This window comes from Rhyacophila brunnea, unplaced genomic scaffold (assembly GCF_057557595.1).
Source record: "Rhyacophila brunnea isolate RB1 unplaced genomic scaffold, BYU_Rbru_1.0 scaffold_18, whole genome shotgun sequence".
Taxonomy (NCBI): domain Eukaryota; kingdom Metazoa; phylum Arthropoda; class Insecta; order Trichoptera; family Rhyacophilidae; genus Rhyacophila; species Rhyacophila brunnea.
In genome coordinates this window covers 23598741-23622482 of record NW_028232837.1, presented here as the reverse complement: position 1 = coordinate 23622482, position 23742 = coordinate 23598741, and the positions used below count along the sequence as shown (strand labels likewise).

The following is a 23742-nucleotide window of genomic DNA, read 5'->3' as shown; positions in this document are numbered from 1 at the left end:
CCAGTTACAGTGGAGCATGGAACTATATAGCAGTTTTCACATTATACTGACACGGAAAACATCCGCTTCAATGTAATGTGAAACTGTCACAGAGTCTCCACTGCAACCGCTTGGCGGAAATTTATCGCCTTGTGTGAAACGGTGGAAGGGGGGGGGGGGGTAACATGGATAACTTTCATGGGAGGACCCAAGTGTATACTGATTTCATGGTTAACAGTATAATATTTTCCACGCGTTGAAATTTAGGTAGGTGCATGAAATAAAACACAGATAAATAAATTTCAGGGACTCTCAAGAGACTTGTCAGAATTTTAAAATCTTAATTCTTTTTCAGATATTTGAATATTGGAATTCAACATAAGATGGCTGTCAAAGATTTTAAGAGGAATCTCTTTATCTTAACGATTTACTGTTGTTCGATAGCCTCGTCCCATGTGGCTTATCAAAGAGCTGCGTCACATTTGGAGCACCATGCTGCAGCAACGAAACTTCCCGAAAAACATGAAAGCAAAGCTGTTCCAGGTAAGGATTTGATACACCAATACTGTAGCCAAAAAATATATAGGTTGTGTTAGGGTTTGGTTGGTTTTGGGTTTCAATCTAGCATTTTTTCCCTGCTAAATAGCTTAACAGTGCTGTTTTACACCGTGAGATACATTGTAAAACTGCGCAATCATAAATAGTTTGGACACACATCGATTGAATTTAATGAATTCTTTGTCCAGCAAAAACAACCACGAACGCATTGAAGAAGACAAATGCTGCTGGAATAATCGAAAAATGCGACGTGTGTCCTGGAGGAGCAGCTTGCGTAGCTCCTGTCCAGTGTCCAGCCCACGTCAGAATGCACAGCCGACCTCCAGCGTGCCACCTCGCGCAAGGAAGAGATGGAATTTGTTGCTCCACCGGACAAAATCATACAAGTGAGTGAACATAACTAAATTTGAATTTTGAATATTTACGACTTAATTCTTTTTAAAATTATGATTTTTTAAACTATGAAAAGGTCTTGTGACAATGTTTGACAATTTGTTTTAATACAATGAAAACTTTAATAACATGTATTCATCAGATAAAACACAATATTTAAGACGTCATGTATTTAGTTCACATGGCGAGCTTTGTCAAATTGACATTTATTAGTTCAAAATTGTAACAAAGTGTTTTTAACCATTATATTTTAATTTTTTACGACCCAGCTTTCCCCTTTTGGCATCGCAAGGCACTATGCATAATCACCAATGAAAAGTGTATAGCTGACACAAAATAGTGTATTTTAATGTTTATAAAAATATCGTAAAAAATTGAAATATCAACTTATATTATAAAATAGGATTTGATATTTTTGAACGTGATTTTATATTATATTTGTCATGAAATTAATGTTTTAAATTGCCAACACATCGCTTTCATTCTGCCTTTCTATATTTTCAAGCACACTGCACACTCACTAATGAAAAATGTACAACTGACATATACATACTTAATTATACCGAACTAATAGGTAAATTAAAAGTGAAAATATTACTAAGTAATGACTTCCAAGCATTTGAAAAGACCTGAAGTGTTGGCCATATTGTATCTACATTAACTGGCACTCGGGAAGTCTGAAGGCAAACGACGAACTGGTTCGTAGGAGGTGGAAGGATAGTGTTGAGATGGATTTAAAGACCTTAGTCATCCTTAATCGGAGAAAAGTGGCTTTATATAGACTTGGATAGGATTGTAGCACCAGGAAGAAGATTAATTTGATTAATTTAATACTCGCATTTTCAAATGCCTAGATTTTACTTAGTAATGATGTTTTTACGGTCTTTTAATATTATATAATTGAAGAGATTATTGCAAGACAATGATATGCCACAGAAAAATAGTTTGGAGATAATATGAGAAATTCAATGATTTGGTTCGTTGTTCACATATTCTTGAACAACATCACTATTGTAACAGGAAAAATCACTATCCTCATATATTATGTTCAATATATAGTACAAATCCATTTTTAGAGCAAAACTTGAATTTGCAAGAATTACACATAGATAATATTGAGACATCTGTGTATTTTTTTAAGTGTCTTTAGTTAAACGTGAGTGTGTGCCCTGGGAATTCGTTTTATTCAAAATCAACAATTTCATAATTATGTGGCATTTTGATTGTATTGTTAAGGCTATACCACAGTTGAGGCATGGTCTGCCTGTCATGTCATGTCATAGTGCCTGGCATGTCATAGTCCAAAATTTCGTCGCGCCTATAGTTGAAAATTATTTGCCGTTTCACTGAAGTATCGCCTTAATCTGTTTTCACTCTTCCAAATAGATTATTATTTTCTTGTCTCCATTGAATGCTTAAGAAAATATATAATTTTTCCAGCCCACGACGATTTGAAGGCTCGAGCATCATTTTCCTTCGATGTGCAGTCTTTGAAAGAAGCAAGAGCCAAATCAAAATTGCGACTGGCCAGGCTTATTGAGAAAGAACACGAAATCTTGGACAACCCCAAATTTTCCACACTTATTTCGAGAGGAACGCCCACGTTTGGACACTTCCAGGTATGCAATCCGTAATTTTAAAACATATTATTCTTGTCAGTCTTTCAATGTGCATATCTTTTGGTGGATGACTTATTATGACTATTTATTAATATTTATTTTTTGTAAACATTTCAGTCTATGAGAAGTGCGAATCAGGCTCTCAGTTCTTCAGTTGGTTTGAATGCCCTGAAAAATTTATTTGCCATGCAAGCGTTGAAGGAAAGACAGAGCATTTCGGATGAAGACGTATCATTGGGACTAGGAAATATTATAATGGAAGGTAATTTACAAATTCAAATATCGAATTATTTTTATTTGATCCTGATGTTGTCATAAGAAAATATCACAATAAGAATTAATACCGAAGTAAGAAAATTGAACACCTTGTTTAAAATAGTCAGAAATCATTCCTACAATTTGTCTATGAAAATTTAAAATAATCTAATATACCAGACGTGGACAAATGCGGCTCTTCGTTGGGTTAACGGCCCACATGCCCAACGAAGGTCAAAATGGAGATTTTATGGTATTTTCAAAGCATTATCCCGAACATTGCTTAAACGTTGTAGATAATCTATTTATATAATTTTGAAGCTATATATCTATATTGACTGTATAAAGTATATTTATTACATAACATAGTATTATTTTAAGCCTCTCGATCTAATGTTTTAGAATATAGTCATATTTCAGTACATACATGTGCAGTGGTGTTAAGATTTTTTAGATTTATTAATTTTTACACGTATTTATAAAACCATTAGTAAATTTGTGTTGACATTATTATAGTGAAATATTTACGACAAAAAATTATATTTATAATCTCTGTGATCCCAAATTTGTCAAGAATTAGGAATCTTATTATTCAAAAAATGGGGAAGATTACCACATTCGAAAATAATTCTAAATATACTAATTATAAGCTATGTCTTTGATCATTCAAATGTGATAAAACATCCTACGAATAATGATAGTTTTATAATAATTATTGACCTCAGAATAAGGTAGTATTTTTTTGAAATACGCCAATTCTATTGGCATTTCCCAGTGGTTAGGCTACAACATACGGCCATAGCCATAAATTGACAAACTAAACTGAAGTAGGGAGTAAGATCATGTTAACGCGCGTGTTTAAACATGTACCGAACCGAAAAAAAATGTTTTTTTAGAGTTTTCGTTTAAATTAATTAATTAATAACTAATAATTTTCTTTTAATTTAATTAAACTTGAATGTTTGTATTTAATAAATACTACATGTGAACGTGACTATGGTGTGGCTCTTTATAAATATGAACATCCAGAATGTGGCTCTCGTTGACCTCATATGCATATCCCTGTAATATACTATAAGTAAGTATATTATTTATATTAGGATCGGTAGAGACAGGTCCAGTAAATTATTTAGTCAATCAGTCCAAAGTTATAATTGAATTTTGGAAATAGGCGACTCATATAATATATTTCAAAATAAATCGTTTACAATATGAAAAGGAATGACTTATATTATCGAACATTTAGCGGCTAGGAGGGTGATAAAAATGTAATAAACACAAAAATGTTACTGCATCAGGAATAATTGCATAATAAGATTTTATTCGATTTATGTGTGTGCGTGTATTCAAACCGGTATTCCGTTGGACTGATTGGCCCTTGAGTCACTCAAGGAACTAACCTTTTGGAGCTAACGGCTACTTTGATCATTCAAATTCACTCATCTCTTATTAAAATGTAAGTTAAGTTCAGTTTGAAGTGCATAGAATATGTATTTATAAGAATTATCTTTTAAAATATCTAGTAAAATTTAATTATTTTCTTTTATTTTAAATTAAAGTTTCCGTAAAATTGATAATTCTGACAAATTAATGTAGTTTTGATATTTACCTTTATTGCACTACAGATAAAGTTCATTTTTCGGCCACATTTATCTTTATTTGTCTGTTTATTACCAAAGAATAATAATGATAATACATCAATACATGCATTAGATTTTTACGACTTAAGACCAATATTGCAATATTTGTGTGATATCGCTTGACTACCTATTTATACAAAGTTTCAATCAACTCTCACCATATGAAATTAAATCCTGCCTACGCCAAACCACAATAGATCAAAAATATTCTTCTATCTATAAGATACATACATTATGATTTAATGGCATAACTTCAAAAGTCACTATTTTCTTGATAAAATAATACTATATATCTTTTATCTATTACGGGTTGGCTTAGGCAGGGTTTAATTAAATTTTAAAAACTAACCAACACCATCTGCAAATTTGTTTTCTTAGTTTATTGAAAACAAATATGTATGTACGTATGTCTAACAAAGATGTATGTGCACTATTTATGTCAGTTCTCCACACCCTACCGCCACCCTTAGCCACTGATACGAATACTTTGATTAATTTTGATGGAAATATCAGATGCCTATACCAGATATCTATTTTCCCATGTTTTTATTAGCTCGTATTCTTATTTGTCCCGTACAGATTTTTCTTGTTTGTCCAAGATTTTCAACTAACTTCCAGACTAGCTAGACATTTAAACTTTTAGAATATATCAGAACACGACGGGAATGCATTTTTTTTTAAAAATATTTTTAGCCATCTTTAAGCAGAGTTGAATTGATTTTCAGTTAATTCTGTTTTGTATGTTTCGGAAAAAAATCGTTAACAGTAATATTTACTACTCACTATTATTGGTTGCTAAGAGGGTCCTAGCAACTAAATTATTAATATATACGTGCGTTACTATGGAAATCAATACTACGAAATGTCAAAATGACATTTCTGTATTCTATAATATTTATTCAGTATTTCTATCAAGTAATACATAGAATTGTCAAGTTTATGTGATTAAACAGAAAATTTAAAAACTTGTTATATAAAAAGTTCTTTTTATCTTGTGATTATTTATATTTCATAAGTATAAATTTGACTCTCTATTTCATAGATTCCCCATGCCCGCCTCCACCGAAGTGCGAGCATCTCCATATCAAGTACAGAAGCATCGATGGCACTTGCAATAATGTCATGAATCCATCCTGGGGTGCTGCCATGACTGCCACTGAGAGACTACTACCTCCAAATTACGATGATGGTATGAACCAATGATAATATTGTCAAACATGTCTTCTTTAACCATGTCCAATCTAATAAGATCATATTATGGGCCTCCACAGTGTCGAGTAACAGATTTAGTTTTTACGAGAAATGGATGTCAGCCACTTGCTCAACCTATTTGCCCATACTCTGACTCATATGCCAGCGCTACATTGGCGTGCCAAAAGTCCGAGGAAAATAAATCGTCCGATTTGTCTATCCTTTGCTACTGATCAACGAACGAATAAAAAAATCGAGCTGTCAAAAGTCAAAAGTTGCGATTATCGTAATGTCTTCCGATAATCCTATAATTGTGTGGTATTTATATGTAGATTTGCATAAAATAATATAGCAGTGAAAACAACACAAGTTTTACGTTTTCTTTAATGAATTTCATAAATATAAATAAAAAAAATATTGATAAATCTCTCATTTTCTAATGTCAATTTCAAATTAATCAATGAAAATGTTTAAACAATTACAGATTTCTTTCGGTCCGAATGATCGCTTATTAATGTCAAATCGAATTTGCATAGTGATCGACGGATGAAGTCTGGCAACTCGGAGAGTAAAATATCAAACATGTTTGAAAGCCGGGGTGCTCCACGCGAAAAAAAAGACCGAAGACTGTAAATCGTCTGACTTGCGTGCCAATGGAGCGCCGGCATTACACAAATTGAAAAACAATATGTGAACTTGCCAGACCCAGGATTCGAACCTAGGACCCATGACGCTATAGGCCTGAAGTAGAATAGTGTTGAAGGCGTAGTAAAAATCAGATATTTAGATATAAACAAGTAAAATTGACCGCGCGTACAATTAACCGCAGACGATAATGTTTTAATTTTATAAGGCCTTGTCGCGCGTAAAAACTCGCGCGCATTCCCGGTCCATGTGACCTCACTGAGCCGTCCATATGCACTCGTGGCGTATCTGGACAATCTCTAAGTAAAATATTTTTTTATCTTTTCATTGTTTACTCAATGGTTTCTTCATTAGTCAGAAATGGATAAACAGAAAAATCCATCAGTGTACATAACTCAGTTTTTCCCGTCAATTCAGAGAAGGAATTATATTATTTTTTTTATATCACAACACTTGATGGTGATTTTAGAAAGTTTTTTAGTGTGATGCAATAATTAATATTATCTACATTTATTATTATCTGAGCTTCTGAGGGTACGTACGTAATAGAATCTGAATTAGAATTCTAATTGATTAAAGTTTTATGCTATTTTTATTTGGAATCATTTTTTGCGACCCTGATTTCGCCTTTTGGCATCTTCAGGCACTATGCACACTCGCTAATAGAAAACGTATAACTGATACCAAAAATTGTTATGTAATATATACTAAATTAACATTGTACTAAAACATCGTCAAAATACATTAAATTAATACATAAGTCTATATTATAAAATATAATTTGATATTGGAACGTGATTTTACAATATGTCTACCTTAAAATTAATGTTTCTATTTTCCGACATATCGCCGATGAAAAATGATTATAAAAAATTATTTGTAACTTGAAAGATTTTTGAGAAAGTTTAATATTTTTGTATTATTAGACAGCAATAAAAATCGCTTATAATCGTTCAGGTATTTGGTCTCCAAGAATGTCGACTTCAGACCGAGGTGCTCATCTGAAATCTCCTCGTGCTGCCTCCTCACATCTGCTTCCAGACAGAGATCGTCCTCATCACAGCGCCACCCTCCTGACAATGCAGTTTGGACAGTTCCTCGCTCATGATATGTCGTCTAGTGTTGGACTTACCTTGAGTAAGTTGATACAACATTTCTATACATGGACTCTCCAAATAGTTCTGTATACTTTTAATCATAATATAACCTTGATATAATTTGCTGTTTTTCTTTGTAGCACTACAATAAGTCATGTGGAAAACAATAACTAATATGGTTCGTAGTGAGACACAAGTCGTGAGAAAATCATAATAATGTGTTGTGATCTCACCGGGAATCTAACATGTAACCCCCAATTAGAGATGGAAATACCGAATGAAAATATCAATACCGGTATTTCGGTATTTCTTATTGAATACCGGTATTATTTAAACATATTATAGAAAAAATGGAATTATCTAAATAAATACAGCTATTAAATTTTCTTTAAAATATCGATATCAGATATTATATAGGAAAACTATCGTATCTTAATAATGTTCTATTGACGTTTGAAAATATTATGTACCTACTGATGATAAATAATTATAGAACTGTTGTACATTATAAACATTATATTTGTTTTCCAAAAAGTAAATGTGTCTGTATTCTTAATAACGAATATACCAGTATTTTTTTATATTTAAAACCGGTATTTCGGTATCGATAAATCCTGGATACCGGTTTTGAAATACCGGTATTGCAATCCCTACCCTCAATGCATTGCGTATCGGTGTATAAAGGGCATACAATAATTATTATAGACAAGGAAAATTGTCAACGGATATATACAGTTGCTGTATAATATACTGTTATCTCTATCTTTTAGTCAATGGAAGCGCGATATCATGTTGCACGGAAGACGGATCCTCAATGCTTCCGCCAGACCTCAGTCATTTCGCCTGCTTCCCCATTGACATCAGCCCCAAAGACGAGTTCTACGGCAAGTTCAATATGCGCTGCATGAATTTTGTAAGGACGCAGTTGGCTCCAAATCACGACTGCTCATTGGGATATGCCAAACAGGTAAGCGAAACTCCACTCTATTGCTTATAAATACCGGGGCAAACATACTGATGGTTTTTCCATTCTTCCAATTTGGTTCTTAGATGTTCGTTGACACGTATTTCTGCCAATATTATTTCGGTAAGTATGCAATATTAATTCTCTTTTTATTTGATACTACCTACATCTCGGGGTAGGCCTTGGTCGCCATTATTCCACTTTACGTGGTCATCTGCTCTCAATTTCCAGTTGATCACTTCTAGCGCCTTCATATCTTACTGTGGGTTATTAATCTACCGATACTGTGGTGTTCCCGCACTCTGTTTTCTTTCTGGATTATTAAACGGAAATTCATCCATATGTGTAACGTGGTTGGTTCATCACAGGCGATGTATCATGATACATCTGACGAAATCAGGGTTTTCAAAGAGCTTATAGAGATCTCTATTATTGTCGTGGCATTATACGCGCAGATTCAAGACTCAAACAACCACATATGAATCTCAAGATGCAATAATAAAAACGCATTTTTTTAGATGAACGGAGTCACCCACTATCTGGATTTGTCCCAAGTATACGGATCTGATGCTGCGGCACTGAGTCCTCTGCGAGAATGGTCAGGCGGCAGACTGAAGATGTTCAATGACTTCGGGAGGGATCTGTTGCCGCTCAGTGAGGATAAGAACGACTGCATCACTATGGAGCAAGGATCAGCGTGCTTTAAATCAGGTACCTTTTGATATTCCTTACTGATTTTTCTTTTGACATTATGCATATAATTCAAAGATGTTGAATAAAGCCTTTTTTCAGTGTTACCAGCCATAATATGATTATAGTACAATACTATAATTTTGATTTCTTCGCGAATAACTTAAAATACTACAATTTTAAGCCAAAAGGATTCACGACGAAAAATGTTTCTGTACCAAAGTTTTTTTTAAGAAATACTATAGGTAGGTAATTTTACAATTTTCTACAACAATCAGCATAGAAAAAGATGGCAACGCTGATTAAGATAGATCCTAAATATATGAAGAAACGCTTTAATACGCTAGTAAATCGAATGGTTAAATTATCTTAAGTAATTTCCCAATGAAGATTCATTTGAATCATCGTTCTTGAGTTTTTTTTTGGCTATGATAATTATTTTCCAGAACCGCACTGAGATTAAAAAAAAAAACACCTTGAATTAGTGTTACGCGTATTTAAAATCACGTAAAATCGCAAACCATCATTTTTGGCTCAACATCATGGGTAGTTGTTTGCCCTTTTCATAAATTTTAGCCATTCCAGACAATTTCATCACTGCCGTTTTTAAATTGGCTTGCTGGAAGCGTCTATAGCATTACACAGAATACATACGTGGCCGATCCAACGCAGCTTTTGCATGTGCATAATATGGTCTTTGATCCATTATTCAATAATATAGGATTTGTTTTATTTTTTTATAAAACGAGTTTATAATAATAATTGGTATTTATTCACTATCCCTTTCCCACATTAAATAGTTCCTTTTCTACCGCCACCATACAGTAAGTATTGACAATAATTATTACATAAACTCAAAAGTAAATTTCGGTACTCATACTTGATAATACTTACCACGTGAACGAAGAATGCACCGTAAAGCATTCTTTGTATAATGTGATGAATACCAATTGATAAACTTGTTGTATAAATTATCATGAACTCCCACCACAATATTACCTACCTCTGAATCCAGGGCCTGAAATGGACCGGAGTGCAGATCCGGCTCGTGTAATCATCGAGATTATCTCTCCTCTCGTGGAAAAATTAAATATTGTTCCGGTTTGTGGATGATTAAAAAGTAGTTAAATAATATACTTACTTACCTACTTTATATATTTTTTTCTTAAAGCTTAAGATTAAATTTGTTGGAATTTTTTGCCTGCGACACTGACGCCATATGCATGCCGTAATCGTGCATACTTTAAGTTTGAAGATTATTATTTCATTTGACTGTCTGCGATAGGTAGGTATTTAACAAAAAAAAATATCACACCATTTTTTATATAAGTACTCAATACCTGATGTAAATAAGTTAAAATATTTTCAGTTCCGGCGCTCCGGTTCATAAAATTTTCTATTTCGAACGCCGTCTGAATCTATAGTGAAGAATATATTATCTTTTTACTAATTACCCTCGAAATATTTATTGTTTTAAACAGGCGATGGCCACGCAAATCAAATGATATCCTTAGTGGCAGTTCACACTATCTTCAATCGAGAGCACAACAGAATCGCAGCGATTTTGGCAATGATCAACCCTCACTGGTCGGAGCAGCTTATCTTCCTCGAGTCGAGAAGGATCGTCATTGCAGAGCTTCAACATATTGTTTACAGTGAATGGTTGCCGTTGGTTATAGGTAAAATATAATATATAAATTGATCGTTCGTTCAATTAACTGATGTGATTATTTTTTTCGAAACTCTTTAAGAAATATTTTCTCAACTCGGTCAAACTTTCCGTTAGATTGGCCATTGCTTCTTGGCTTCTACGAGAAAATATCTCAACTTTCAAAAAGTTTTGTTAATAAGGTTTTTTTCGTCAGTTAGTACTGATTGACTGCAATATATGAAATCAGAATTGGAATAACACATAGCTATAAAATAATACATTTTGATTAATAATTAATTTATAAAATTTACAATAAAAAAATAAACAATATTACCACTTGATGATAAATACGAATATAACCAAAACACGAGTCAAAATTAAATAAAAAATAAAATAATAAATAATGTACAATCTATAAAGTTATGTTAAATCAATAAGACAATCCCAAACATTATATTATATGATATAATATAACAACGGAGATGACACAAAATTCAATTGATCATTTAACAAATTAGAATTAGGCATACAATTATACCTACTAATCTCTAGGAGTTCCTGTTTATTATTTTTTTTAGATTTCTCATTCAAATGTAGTACTTATTTAAATTTTTTTAATAAGAGAGATTATTTAAACATAAATGATTTCCGGACAGATAATTCAATGTATTGGTAGATTATTTGTGCCATCGTTTGAATTTATTTTGATAAATATATTCAGTTGAGAATGTCCCTCTGAGGGGGACGAAACCGGTCCAGATTTATTTGTTAAAAGTGGAATAAGTAGGTACTAAATAAATAAAATATTTTGTTTTATTAAATTAAATCATTAATGAAACAAAATATTTAGTACTTATTTATTTACATAGTTTAATTATTGTGCATATTAAAATTACTTTCAATAAAAATAATCTTCTGAAATTACGGGACTAATGTCCCGAATTCTCGTCTCGAATTCAGGATACATGAGAATTTTTACTCCGGGATAGTCTCGGCAATTTATAGTGACAATTTTCAACGTTAGTGTTTTGATTCAAGTGACCTCATCCAGCGAACCACGTATTTTATCTGAGAATTAAATAACACATAAGTACATGCTTTAGTTTGTTACCGATTTTAGTTTTATATACCACAGTGTACACCAGTACAATGGGCATGTAAACGTGGCAGGTGGTTAGGGGTTCATTTTAATCATTTTGTGACTGTGTTTTTACATGCTTGATTTCTTCTAACTATATTTAATATTTCCAGGTAATAATGCAATGCACGAGTTCGATTTGATGACTCACAAACACGGTGAGTACTCGATGAGTTACGACGAACACGTAAATCCGAGTTTGACGAGCGAGTTTGGAGTTGCCGCTTTCCGGTTCGGACATTCGAATGTCGATGGTAAACTAAAGTGAGTATTTTTGTCTATGACTAATATTCAGAAAATTTAAAAAAAAGAACACTTTATTGGATTATCATTGTTTTTGATTAGAATTCGATGTGTCAAATATGACAGTTCAATAATAAAGACTGATTTAAAAACAATATAGTTTGAATTTAAATAATTATCACTGTTTTTGACTCGCTGCTGGTTATCAAAAAATACATATATCACATATTAATTACTAGTAAACTTTGTAAGAGTATTCTGAATCCGGCGGCGTGTTTTCCAAGTCACGCGATGCGCATCTTCGTGATGACATCCATCATCAAGTATTGATGCGTCAGCGCTTCTATTCTATATACAAGACTGGTTTCGGCCACTACAACAGCTATATAGGGTAGGAAAGTATCGAAGTATTAGCACTTAGCCCCGTTTCAGACGAGACACTGGTGTCGCACTCGTATATAATATAGGAAGCCTTTGTATTATGTTTATGAATGCCTCAGAGTTAATGAGTCAACCCATAATTTCTTGTTATAAATTAAACATAAAACTGGCTGCAGTAATAAAAACAAATGTATCATCGGCTTGAAAATGTAGCGGCCGAGGGAAAAGTGTACCGGATACGTGTTGACTCATTAGCTCATGGGCGTTCATAAACATAATACAATGGCCCCTTTATTCGAATACAAAGGCCTCCTTATTATATACGAGCGCGACACCGGTGTCCCGTCTGAAAAGTCTCTTATTGTAACAATTACAATAAGTTAGTTGTAATTGTTACAATAAGTTCTATGTTTTAACAGCAGCTCTCTTGGCTATGCTAAATTTCCGAGCGAGTCAGTCAGTTTTGACTGTTTAGATGGCTAAAGTAATTGTTACAATAAGTGCTAATACTTCGATACTTTCTTACCCTAGATAGCTGCCGCAGTGGGCCGAAAGCAGTCTTTTGTATAGAATAGATGCACTGGTCGCGATCTCAAGTGTCCGTGACACGGACGTACCGATGTGCCCCCAAAATTCGGCGGAGACATCTATTCACAAAACTGAAAAATGGAAATTATTAATGTTTTGTTCCAGGATTCCTAAAGATTCCGAACTGGACGAGGTAATCGCCATCCCCGAAGTGATGTTCCACCCTTCCAGGATGAGGGTTACGGAATTCTTCGATCGTGTGCTCAACTGCTTGACCTCGCAGCCTATGCAGGAGACAGATCCGTCTCTGAGCGCTATGGTAAACCAACTTGATATTCTTGTATATTACATTACATGTTCGATTTTCAGTTGATCGTTTGAACCTCCATCGAATTTTACTTCACAAAACAATTATAATTACCTACATTCTTTAATATTAAAATATCTATATTTATTTAAACGGCATGTAAAAATGAAAACAATTCTGACAGAAAACTCAAATAAAAGAACATCAAAATAAAATCGAATCCAAAATATGCAAACTTTATCTTGTTCTGTCGTGAAAATTCAAAACTGGAATAATTGGCAGGAAAGGTAATTTTAAGGTAGTTAAAAAAATCAAAACATGTTTTAAATTTTATATAATATATTATTATATAGATAAGGTGTACCCAATCAGAAATTTATTATAATATTCCGACCATGTCCGATCCTAATAGGATCATCCACATCCACAGCGTAGAGGTTTTACGGGAAATGGATGTCAGCCACTTGCTCAACCTATTAGGTCCATACCCTGACTCACATACAAATTGGAAAACAATGTGTACTTGCCAGACCCAGGATTCGAACCTGAGGCCCACGGCGTTATAATATTACTTATGTAGAAAAATAAAGTGCACTTTGAATATTAATATATTTATACGTTTATAGTTGACAAAGCACCTGTTCAGAGCTGGTAATCCTTTCGGCATTGATTTGGCATCTCTAAACATCCAACGAGGTCGCGACCATGGTCTCCGTTGCTACAACGACTACAGAGATCTCGTGGGGCTGGGCAAGATTGAAAACTTCCAAGAGTTTGGACCAAAGGTATTTAAAACAATCATGAGTTTTAGAGATTGCTTACCATTTTCAGCACAAAACAGAGCATATGGAGCTTCATAAAGTAGTGGTGGTTGCATGACAATTAAACAATGATCAGTATTATATTGTTATAATTTGACTACAGTGTTCGTATTAAGGAACAATTTCAGAATGAACAGAATAATGATAACAATATTATTTTATACAAATTTCTAAAAAACTAATTTCTAAAAATAACGTCGTTAGTGATTTTCATACAAATATTAGTTACAACTACAGACACATAATTTTATGCAGTTGTATGTTTATTAGGTATATTTTGAATTTAAGTTTTTTTAGTAAGTTAAAATCAACGTTAAATAATCGTTTAGTAACGAGGCAACGTTAAATTTTACAAATAATGGTTGCTTTTTTAAACGCATTGAATACAAATACTTGCATACCAATACGAGAAAAAAAATCATGTGTGAATTTAAATCAGTCATGTGATGCTAACATGCCACACACGGCTTTGAAAGCGGGTATCTTGCCACTACCCCACTGCGGGTGAAGAATGGGACAACTGGTCGCCAGGACAATTGCGCGAAGCACTATGGAATGAAATAAATAGACGTTCATTACGATTTTATACAGAAAGTAGACGAGGAATTTAAATCAGTTTCTATCTACTACATACTTGGTGGTTTTAATTCATTTTGCTTTTAACATAATGTTTTTATTGAGTTTGAGAATAATTATTACTCCTAAGGCTTTATATACAAATAAAAGAACTCTCTTCTCGTTGGAATTTAAACATAATATGCACAATTAAATCATTATTTACGTGTGCATATTAAAATTCTCACCAACTATTAAATAATAATATAATAATTTAAATATAAAATATATATTTTAAAGGTACCTATAATTCACGAACGTCTATTTATTTTTGAAATTCATTCGATTGCTTGGCGGCGCCCAGGTGTCCCGGCGCCGAATCGTCTTACACCTCTGCGGGCCTGATCAATAGAGTGATGTTAAATTCAGTGAATTACGGTGACAGCGCTTCAAAATATTACAACTTTACTATGAATGCGATCTAATATCTGCAACTCAGGGCCGGTGTGTTTTATTCTGATTTTGCCGAAAATTAGTTTAGCACAGGTTTGTACCTGAAATATCATATTTTTCAGAGCTAATAATTCACCATTTGAATATATACCTACCTACGTAGTATAAATTTGAAATTTTAAAAGATAATTAACCTCACATGAAAAATCTTAAATTAGTGGCGCACTCAGGATTTAATATTTGGGGGAGCCCAAGGAGGAGAATGTAAATTAGTCCCATAGGCTCTTTTTATTTCGCACAGCCTAATTTCTCGTTTATCGGTTTTTTGTCTATTGCACTCGGTGTACCTACACCATGGTCCTCACATCCTGAAACGGGCCCTCATGCCAGGATATTTGGCGGGCCCCCTACCTACTGCTAAGATTAAAGGCAGTGTGAAACACTACATTAACGTTTTTGAAATTGTGTTTTAGTTCAAATTAAGGGTACTTATACAATGAATTATTGGTGATTTTTAATACATCTGCTTTAATAATGGAGCTGTCGAGTATCGACACATAATAATCGAAAAATATATTGCACAAATATGTAATTGAAAATGTTCATGGCCATGAAGTGTAATAGGCGAATTTTTTTACTGTTAAAGCTAATTTATGCTATCTGTTTATCTAACTTATCTGGTCAACCCGATGCGCCGGCCTCCCACAGCCCGGGCCCCCAGGCTAGAGACCTGTCAGCCCTCCCCAGCCATGACCTACACCACTCTGGAATTCGGGTGGACACCGAGAATTTTTTAACAGTTCCATTAGGGATTGGGTTTCTAAAAAAACCCGACATATGTGTTTCATAGTGTAAATGTTTACATATCTGTTTCCAATATAATTGTAGATAGGTAGTAAGAGAGCATTTTTTATTCAACAGCTTATCCTTGCACTTTATGTCACCAGGTGTCTGACCATCTCGCCAATGTCTACGCGACACCTCAAGATATCGACTTGTGGATCGGTGGTCTCATGGAGTCGCCGGAGATGGACGCCCTCGTTGGTTTCACCTTCAAGGAGATCATTGGAGATCAGTTCTCCAGGTTGAAAAAGGGAGATAGATACTTTTATGACCACGGGCCGGAGACTAATCCAGGATATTTTACATCAGGTATTATCATGCACTCTATTCTCCAAACGATCAATAAAAAAAATCTATCGTTTATTTAAGGCTATACTTCGGTTGAGGCATGGTCTAAAAAGTCGTGGCTAGGCGATGCGCGGATTGTGCAAATGACGCGTGCCGAACGAAATATAATTTGTCATAAAAATCCAACATGCGTCCATTTAATATTATGTTTATTGTTATATTACTAGTAATAATAGTATATTCATTGACATGTTTTCTTTTTTAAGTACATACGCAAAGTTGTTTAGTCATCTTTACACGATTTAAGAATATTTTCATCCGACGCCATGACAAAACAAATCGACGTGCAGAAACCTCGACTGTCGGTCACTGATTGGCGACTAGTGAAAAATTTCGTCGCATCTACTGTTGAAAATTATTTGTCGTTTCACTGAAATACGCTCTTAGATGAAGTGCAGTATTATGGTACTTCCACTAGCGTTTTCTGCAGACAGAATACGACGCATGTAATTTAATAATAAAATACCATTTTAAAACGTCCATTTACTGAACACAAAATTTTTATTAGTACATCAAAATTAATGGGTATTTTTATCAATAAAACGTGGTTTGATAAGTTCGCTCAAAGATAGTAATGAAATTTTTGAATAATTCATAGTTTTGATGTAATTTATAATAAATAAAAAAAAATATAAGTTAAAATTTGTCGCAATTAAGTATGATACCTATAGCATAGTGGTATATGTGCATGGGCGCGAAACCCGAGAGATGCAGGTTCGATTCTGGGTGTTGTATTTTTTTCAAAATATGATGTTTTCTATTGGTTATATATTTTCTCAGAAGTGTTACAAAATTATGTATTTCAATAACTGGAATGTTACATTCTTAAATCTTATGAATTATTCGTTGAATAAAAAAAAATTGTGACCCCCTGAAATCGAAAAGCCTGAGGCAACTAGTCCCCAACTAATAATATTATGTGCAACTGTAGTTTGTTTGTGGTCGGCATGGTTTGTTATATGTTTTTGTTGTTTTTTTCCAGCACAACTTGCTGAAATCCAGAAAAGCTCCATGTCCCGTTTAATCTGTGATAATAGCGATCATATTGAATTGCACTTCCAGTCCCCCAATGCCTTTGTCAGACCAGACTTATCTGGGTAAGTATTTTCATAGATTTAATACATTCGTTATAAATAATACAAGATTTGCACGTCTTGTTCGCTGCGAAAAGTCATCAATTTAAAAACCATGTATAGACCTACAAACTTATCTGTAGAATGACCAAAAATGGAACTACAAACTACTATAGGACGGCATTTTGAAAATTTCATTCGAATGTCAGATTTTGTCCAGTTACGAGTCTTGATTGGGTAGTTTTCGACAGTGGCTCCGCTATCCCATTCTTCAGATAAGTTTGTAGGTCTGTAATATGAAATGAAAAATATATTATGTAGGTATATATTTTGTATGTCATTGACAAAAGAAAATGAGTCCTCACACCTGAATCTGAATCTTCATTCAACAGAGAAAATGAAAATATGGGCCAATTTATGATAAGCTCATTACTGAAGTTTTTGTTGGAAGTGTTTGAATATTTAATTTCTAATTGAAAATCAAGAAAAGAAACTATGTTAATTAAATAATAATTTAAATAGTTTGGATTGACTACAGAAATAGTTCACGTAACCTTGGAATCTTGAAATTACTAATTTGTACTTTGTTAAAAATTATTTGATAATAATATCTTTTGTTTTATTTTTATTTTATAGTAACGAGCCCATCCCGTGCATCTCGCAAGCCATTCCAACACTGGACTTGTTAGCGTGGAAAGAGTTTTAATAAATAAATTATTTTAATGTCTGTCTGTTTATATTGTTTGTGTATTATGTATAGTATGTTATATTCACTTTATTAGCAAAGAAAGATGTATATTTTATTAATTTTTGAGAGTTTTTAATGAGTTAATAAGATAATATACCTATGTTATTATTACCGTGAGAGGAACTGTTAATGTTGTCTAAAGAAATAATTATTTAAATGAAACTATTTTAAGCGTAGATATTTTTTTATACAAACGAAGAAAGCGTAGAAATATTAATGAAATAAAATATGTGTTAATTTATTTTAATAAATACAATACAAAATAATGTGTTGTCAGAATTTTATTGTATTACTAAATCCACTTACCACCACATTCCTAATACACTAATTTATGTACTCTTCCCGAGTGTTGATTTGCTCAGATAGAAAATTGTATTATTATTAACATGGCCACATTTTATTGCAATGCGGATAGAGTTGATTTTGTAACAACATACAATATTATGTGATCTACACCACAATATTCTAACACGTTAGCTGTCTCGCAAATCTAACCTCGTCTCGTCTGCAACGTGCCGAATACGTCGATGTGACGTTATCGTTATTCACAAAGAACACGTTGCCAAATGGAGCTCCGCAAATTTGCAGAATGCGACTTTTTAGTTTGAAAAAATAAACATCTAGTGTTGCTAGCAACAAATCGCATACGTCTCGAAGACATGCACTCATCGCAAATGATTCCACTTTGCTTACTTTGTAGGTAGCCAGCATATACCCACTTCGGCTCACAGTTTTATCGTGAGGCTGTGAGTTTGAATATCGGTAAACCTATTACCTACCTCAAGGATTGGAGGGATCGCACCACCGTTCTTCGTTTGCTTTTTGCTTACAGCCCTGATGACCCACCGTGCCGCCCTGTCATTGAAGTTAATGACCTCACCAAACGACACCCGCCCCGCACCACACCGGTCTTAATGGGGTGTATCACGGAACCCTACGTTTGGATGTGAAGCATCATTTTTATTTTTATGACTGGGAATGTCTCAGGAGCAGTTACCCGAGACTAAGGTCGTCATGCACTCAAATGTGCTTTGACTGAATTTACATAACTTTAAGTTGAGGTACCAATGGGAGAGATGAGAACGTAGAGGCAATATTAAAAATTGTAGTAAGTAACAAATTGACGTGGCGACCAGGTCAGATGGTCCGATGGGCCTAACAGCTGGTTGAACCGACTTGAGTAGCTTTCCATACAAATTTTGGGATAGACGAGCTGCCGCCCTGACGGACGCTACTGCCGCCTGGCCTGACGCCGCCGATCGCATCCGCCTTCGCCCTGATCGCCGCCTACAGCCGTCCGCGCCTCACGGAACGTTTGGAACCAAACGCAGCCACATTACGCGGTCATCCCTGGTTTCATACCACTCGTGTAGAGCCACCTACGTCTGGCCGCCACTGTTACGGCGCTACACCACCGCTATGCCCCGCTACGATGCTACGCCAACGGCTACGGTGAGCTACGCCACTCTCCACCCGACGCCCTACGTTACGGCCGAGCACTAAGTTAGACAGTGTTTGTCCACTATAACTAGATCCAGTAACCATTATCAGTCTAACGTCGGTGTCAAAAAGGGAAAGTATTCCCGTAGAGTCGGTGCCGCAGATCTAGGCTTTGAATCATTCTTGACTTTTTGTTTCCCATTACTTCTGTTTGTTTTATATATTCTTATGTCAAATTACGTGTAAATAAAAAATACTGCTACTGTTCACCGCGTGTTTCTGTCTCCACCACACACACAATGCCTTGTCAGTGTCACGGCTAGCGCATATTGTCTTCAGCGCAATATTGCCGGTGACTAGGTTTATAGACTTATACTTATACTTTACTTATAGACTTTACTAGACTTATACTTTACTAGACTTATACTTTACTAGACTTATAGGTTGTAATTTATAGATTTATTCCCGTTATCGAGAATCAAGAATATGAGGATTATGAAATATTTTATAACTAAGAATTCAAAATTCGTTTACTTTTTGATTTCTCCAGCCCATCTCCATTTAAGGCTTTTAATAAACTCTATTACATCACAAACCCTTGTCTGCTTCCTTATCCACTCAGTCCTCTTTTTGTCTTTTCGCGTTATGCCCAGCATGCACCTCTACATACCACGTTGTGGTACTCTAAGTTTCTGGATCTCTCTTTTACTTAGGGTCCATGTTTCACACGCATATGTGACCACGGGAACCACACACTGGTTGAACACTTCGCGCTTTAGGCACAGTGGAAGGTCACTTTTGAAGACATTATTCAGGCGGCTAAAAGCACTCCAGCCTAGCTTTACTCTGCGAACAATTTCATCAAATATACATCCATCTATAGACACTTGTTGTCCCAGATAGATGTAGCTTTTCACCTGTTCGAGCTGAGTGCCATTGATGAGGATCTCTTTTTGACCTGCAAAGCAGTTGAACATGACTTTCGTCTTTGTTAAATTTATTTTCAAACCTACTTTGTTGCTTATTTCAGCGAATTCCTGCATTCTGCTTTGGAGGTCTTCTGAGTCTCGCAAGACTCAGTTATGTAATAAATGTAAATATACTATAAACAAATTGAGGCTATTTTTTCAGTACATTGAGGTTATCTGTATAAAATATTATTATATTGGAACAATTATTTAACCTAGAACATGCACATATGCAATATCTTTTAGTACGTATGGCTTTGTGATTGTTGTCACGGTTGCTATTCTGGATTTAAGGTACATCAAGCCTAGTAGTATTTGAACACAGATCATATTAACAAATATAAATGTAAAATCCATTGGCATGGACCAAGATTTTGAAGTAGGGTATTGTATGAGGCAACAAACCCAAGTATAACAAAGCGTAGATACTTTACTAAGTAATTTGTCTGAAAATAGGAATTTCAAAGGAAATAAAACACAGTTTATAATTTTTATATATAAATTATAATTTGATTTACTTATTTAACTAGTTAACAATATTTATAATTATTTTTCTATATATCTACCTAACTATAATATAAATTTCTAATTTAGTTTAAGTACTTAATGAGTTTCTTCTATACTGTTTTCACTGACGACGGAATCAAGGCACATACAAGGGCGGATACTGAAAAAAATAAACATTGGAAATTTAAAAAAAAGTTGAAATAAAAAAAAATGAATGATAGTTCAGAAAATCATAATTAGCGAAGGACAATAAAAAATATTTTTGATTGACATATTATTACGTACAATGATAAAAATGTGAAAACTGCACAATTGAATATTATGTATATTAAATGTTATTAATATAAACTTCAAATAATTCGATGGTTAATTTAAAAAAAATCAAATATCGTGGATAATGCATAGGCAGTGTCTTCATTTGTATGTTTTTATTGACAAGACAATAAATTTCCGTATATCATTAAGATGGCGTCTGTTTACATTTAAGATGCCAACATTTTGAATAATTTTATTTAATACTGCTTTCCTCTTTGCGTATATAATAGATACTAAAAATAATTTTTAACTTCACAAAGGCCCTTACAAACCAACCCGTCCCGTACCAGACTCGGCATTGATCGAGCGTATAAGAAGAATTATTTAAAGCATCAGCAGTTTTTTTACGTCTCAGGAGCAGATATTCAAGACGAAGGTCGCCACGTTATCAAGTGAGTTTTGACTGAGTTTAATGATTTACATAATTTAATAAATGGGAAAGAAAAGCACGGATAATTAACATAAAAATTGAATTTCATGGTGTATATTATTATATAATATAAAAAAAACAAACCTAAAACCATATGGACATACAAAAACTATGTGAAGAGATCTTCATGTCGGTAATAAGATTCCGCAAATTTTTAAAATGCTATAACATTGGCCTTTATGGCGACTAGATCGGACGGTCCGGTCCGATGGACCCAACAGCTGGTTGGACCGACTTGAACTTCTCTTCCCTCTCGGAGCATATTCTCGGACGTTTCCAGAGGATATGGCTTGCATCCTGCTGTTCTCCGCCACATGGACATGTTGGTCAGTACAAGTAAATGACAGTTGTACAATATTACTATCGTTGTTATAGTAGTTATAGTTGTATTGAGCTCAGGGCCTGAGACCTCAAATCGTCACTGCTACAAAAGGTTTAAAAATCTACGTCTTGATTGCCTAAAATTAGTTTTAAAACGTACAAAAAGTGTTGTAACTCACTTATTAATAATCCTCCAAAAACGAAGAAGGAGCTCGGACAATAAATGCTCATGAGATATCCAACTAAATTGGCGCCTAAAATCGAACCTGCTCGTCCGAACATCATTGATAAACACACAGCCATCGCTCTGAAATTAGAAGAAGAAGATTAATAAAGTGATGGGACCAAACAGGCTAAACTTTGTGCTATAATACAAAGGATGGACGAATAGTTTTTATAGCCCTTATTCTACTTCAATTAGGGGAGGTTTATGTAAATATTTATATATTTGTTTGGCCTTCTCAAATGTGTAAAATTTCACACAAGATTGTCATACATACGGCACCGAAATTTGGAGGACATGTTGATTCCCCTTGCGGATTTAAGTTTTTTTAGAATTTACATGGTGCATGCTGGACGTTAGCTGTACTAAACGGAATTGTTGTCAAATTATTTTTTAACCTTTACTCTACGATGCAAATAAGTCCCGTCCGTTCCGGTCTTATCACATTTGGTTACCATACGAGAGTGACAATATCACAGTAAGTGTAAAAGAGAAATGCCTATTTTGGCGACATAAATAAGTCTAATAAGGTTTCATCATCATTATTTGGTTAATCTATAAAATGATCAACAAGATATCAAAGCTTAATTATAACGCGCGGCTTAAGCGTCGGCCTGTAGCACCGTGGGTCCCAGGTTCGAATCCTGGATCTGACAAGTACACATGTTGTTTTCAATTTGTGTTTGAGTCAGAGTATGGATCTAATATGTTGAGCAAATGGCTGACATCCATTTCTCGTAAAAACAAAATCTCTTAATACACCTCCACTATGCGGGACCCCATATGATCTTATTAGGATAGGACATTGTTGGAAAAAAATATAAATATACGAATATTTCTATACATTCTTACAACAAGTTATAATATTATATTGATCTCACCCCCTATTTTGATATCTCTTTCTCACGATTGAGTTATACTATGTCTCTCTTTAGCGCCGGCTAGACGTTCATGCTTTACGACAAGCTTACCTGCGCAAACCGGTTTGTATCGGGAAGCCCGTGTGTATGGACGGGAAAACTAAAGCTCGCGCAAACCGAAAAGTGATACCACGCAGGCAAGTCGCTGCCGTCTAACCAGCGCATTTGTCGCATATACTTTTAGAGTTATCTCTTTTATTCGTAATGGAATATATTAGTAAGAATAATAATCATTGATATTTACCTCAAATGTGTTGGATACATTTCCACAATGACAGCATTCATAATGCCTATACTTCCACCACACACTTGGATAAGTGCAAACAAAACCAGCGAAGCTGTTTTCTGGGTTATCCAATGTAGTATGACAGCTGATACTCCTGACACCATGGGTATGGCTATCAGGATCGCTTTCTTCCCGACTATGTTCACCAGGATACTGGCTGTTATCAGAGTCACGAAGAGCATGATGCTGATATAAATTGAGTTCAGGAATGT

The 23742-nt window shown here is 34.3% G+C and overlaps 2 protein-coding genes across 2 annotated transcripts; one reads left to right on the top strand and one right to left on the bottom strand.

Moving 5' to 3' along the window:
* Nucleotides 1–362: 362 nt before the first annotated feature.
* LOC147073340 (chorion peroxidase-like) lies at nt 363–18078 on the top strand. The gene is made up of 14 exons (XM_085945636.1): nt 363–522; nt 2371–2549; nt 2667–2811; nt 5487–5633; nt 7238–7417; nt 8148–8344; nt 8860–9052; nt 10513–10710; nt 11934–12084; nt 13138–13291; nt 13906–14064; nt 16056–16260; nt 17282–17396; nt 18009–18078. Exons 1-14 carry the CDS (start codon nt 363–365, stop codon nt 18076–18078), a joined length of 2253 nt encoding a protein of 750 aa, XP_085801762.1.
* Nucleotides 18079–21090: 3012 nt separating this feature from the next.
* Nucleotides 21091–23722, bottom strand: LOC147073339 (uncharacterized). Its single transcript, XM_085945433.1, has 3 exons — nt 23489–23722; nt 22281–22408; nt 21091–21195 (listed from the first exon to the last, which is right to left on the bottom strand). Exons 1-3 carry the CDS (start codon nt 23710–23712, stop codon nt 21146–21148), a joined length of 402 nt encoding a protein of 133 aa, XP_085801559.1. The 5' UTR covers nt 23713–23722; the 3' UTR covers nt 21091–21145.
* Nucleotides 23723–23742: the final 20 nt, after the last annotated feature.

Bases quoted from the DNA above. Each gene is read 5' to 3' on its own strand.
- LOC147073340 (XM_085945636.1), top strand. From the start codon at position 363: ATGGCTGTCAAAGATTTTAAGAGGAATCTCTTTATCTTAACGATTTAC. The intron at 2,812-5,486 runs GTAATTTACAAA...TCTATTTCATAG, and splicing joins AGGAAATATTATAATGGAAG to ATTCCCCATGCCCGCCTCCA. The intron at 12,085-13,137 runs GTGAGTATTTTT...GTTTTGTTCCAG, and splicing joins AATGTCGATGGTAAACTAAA to GATTCCTAAAGATTCCGAAC.
- LOC147073339 (XM_085945433.1), bottom strand. From the start codon at position 23,712: ATGCTCTTCGTGACTCTGATAACAGCCAGTATCCTGGTGAACATAGTC. The intron at 22,409-23,488 runs GTAAATATCAAT...TTCTAATTTCAG, and splicing joins ATGTATCCAACACATTTGAG to AGCGATGGCTGTGTGTTTAT. The intron at 21,196-22,280 runs GTGAGTTACAAC...TATTTTTTTCAG, and splicing joins TTTTGGAGGATTATTAATAA to TATCCGCCCTTGTATGTGCC.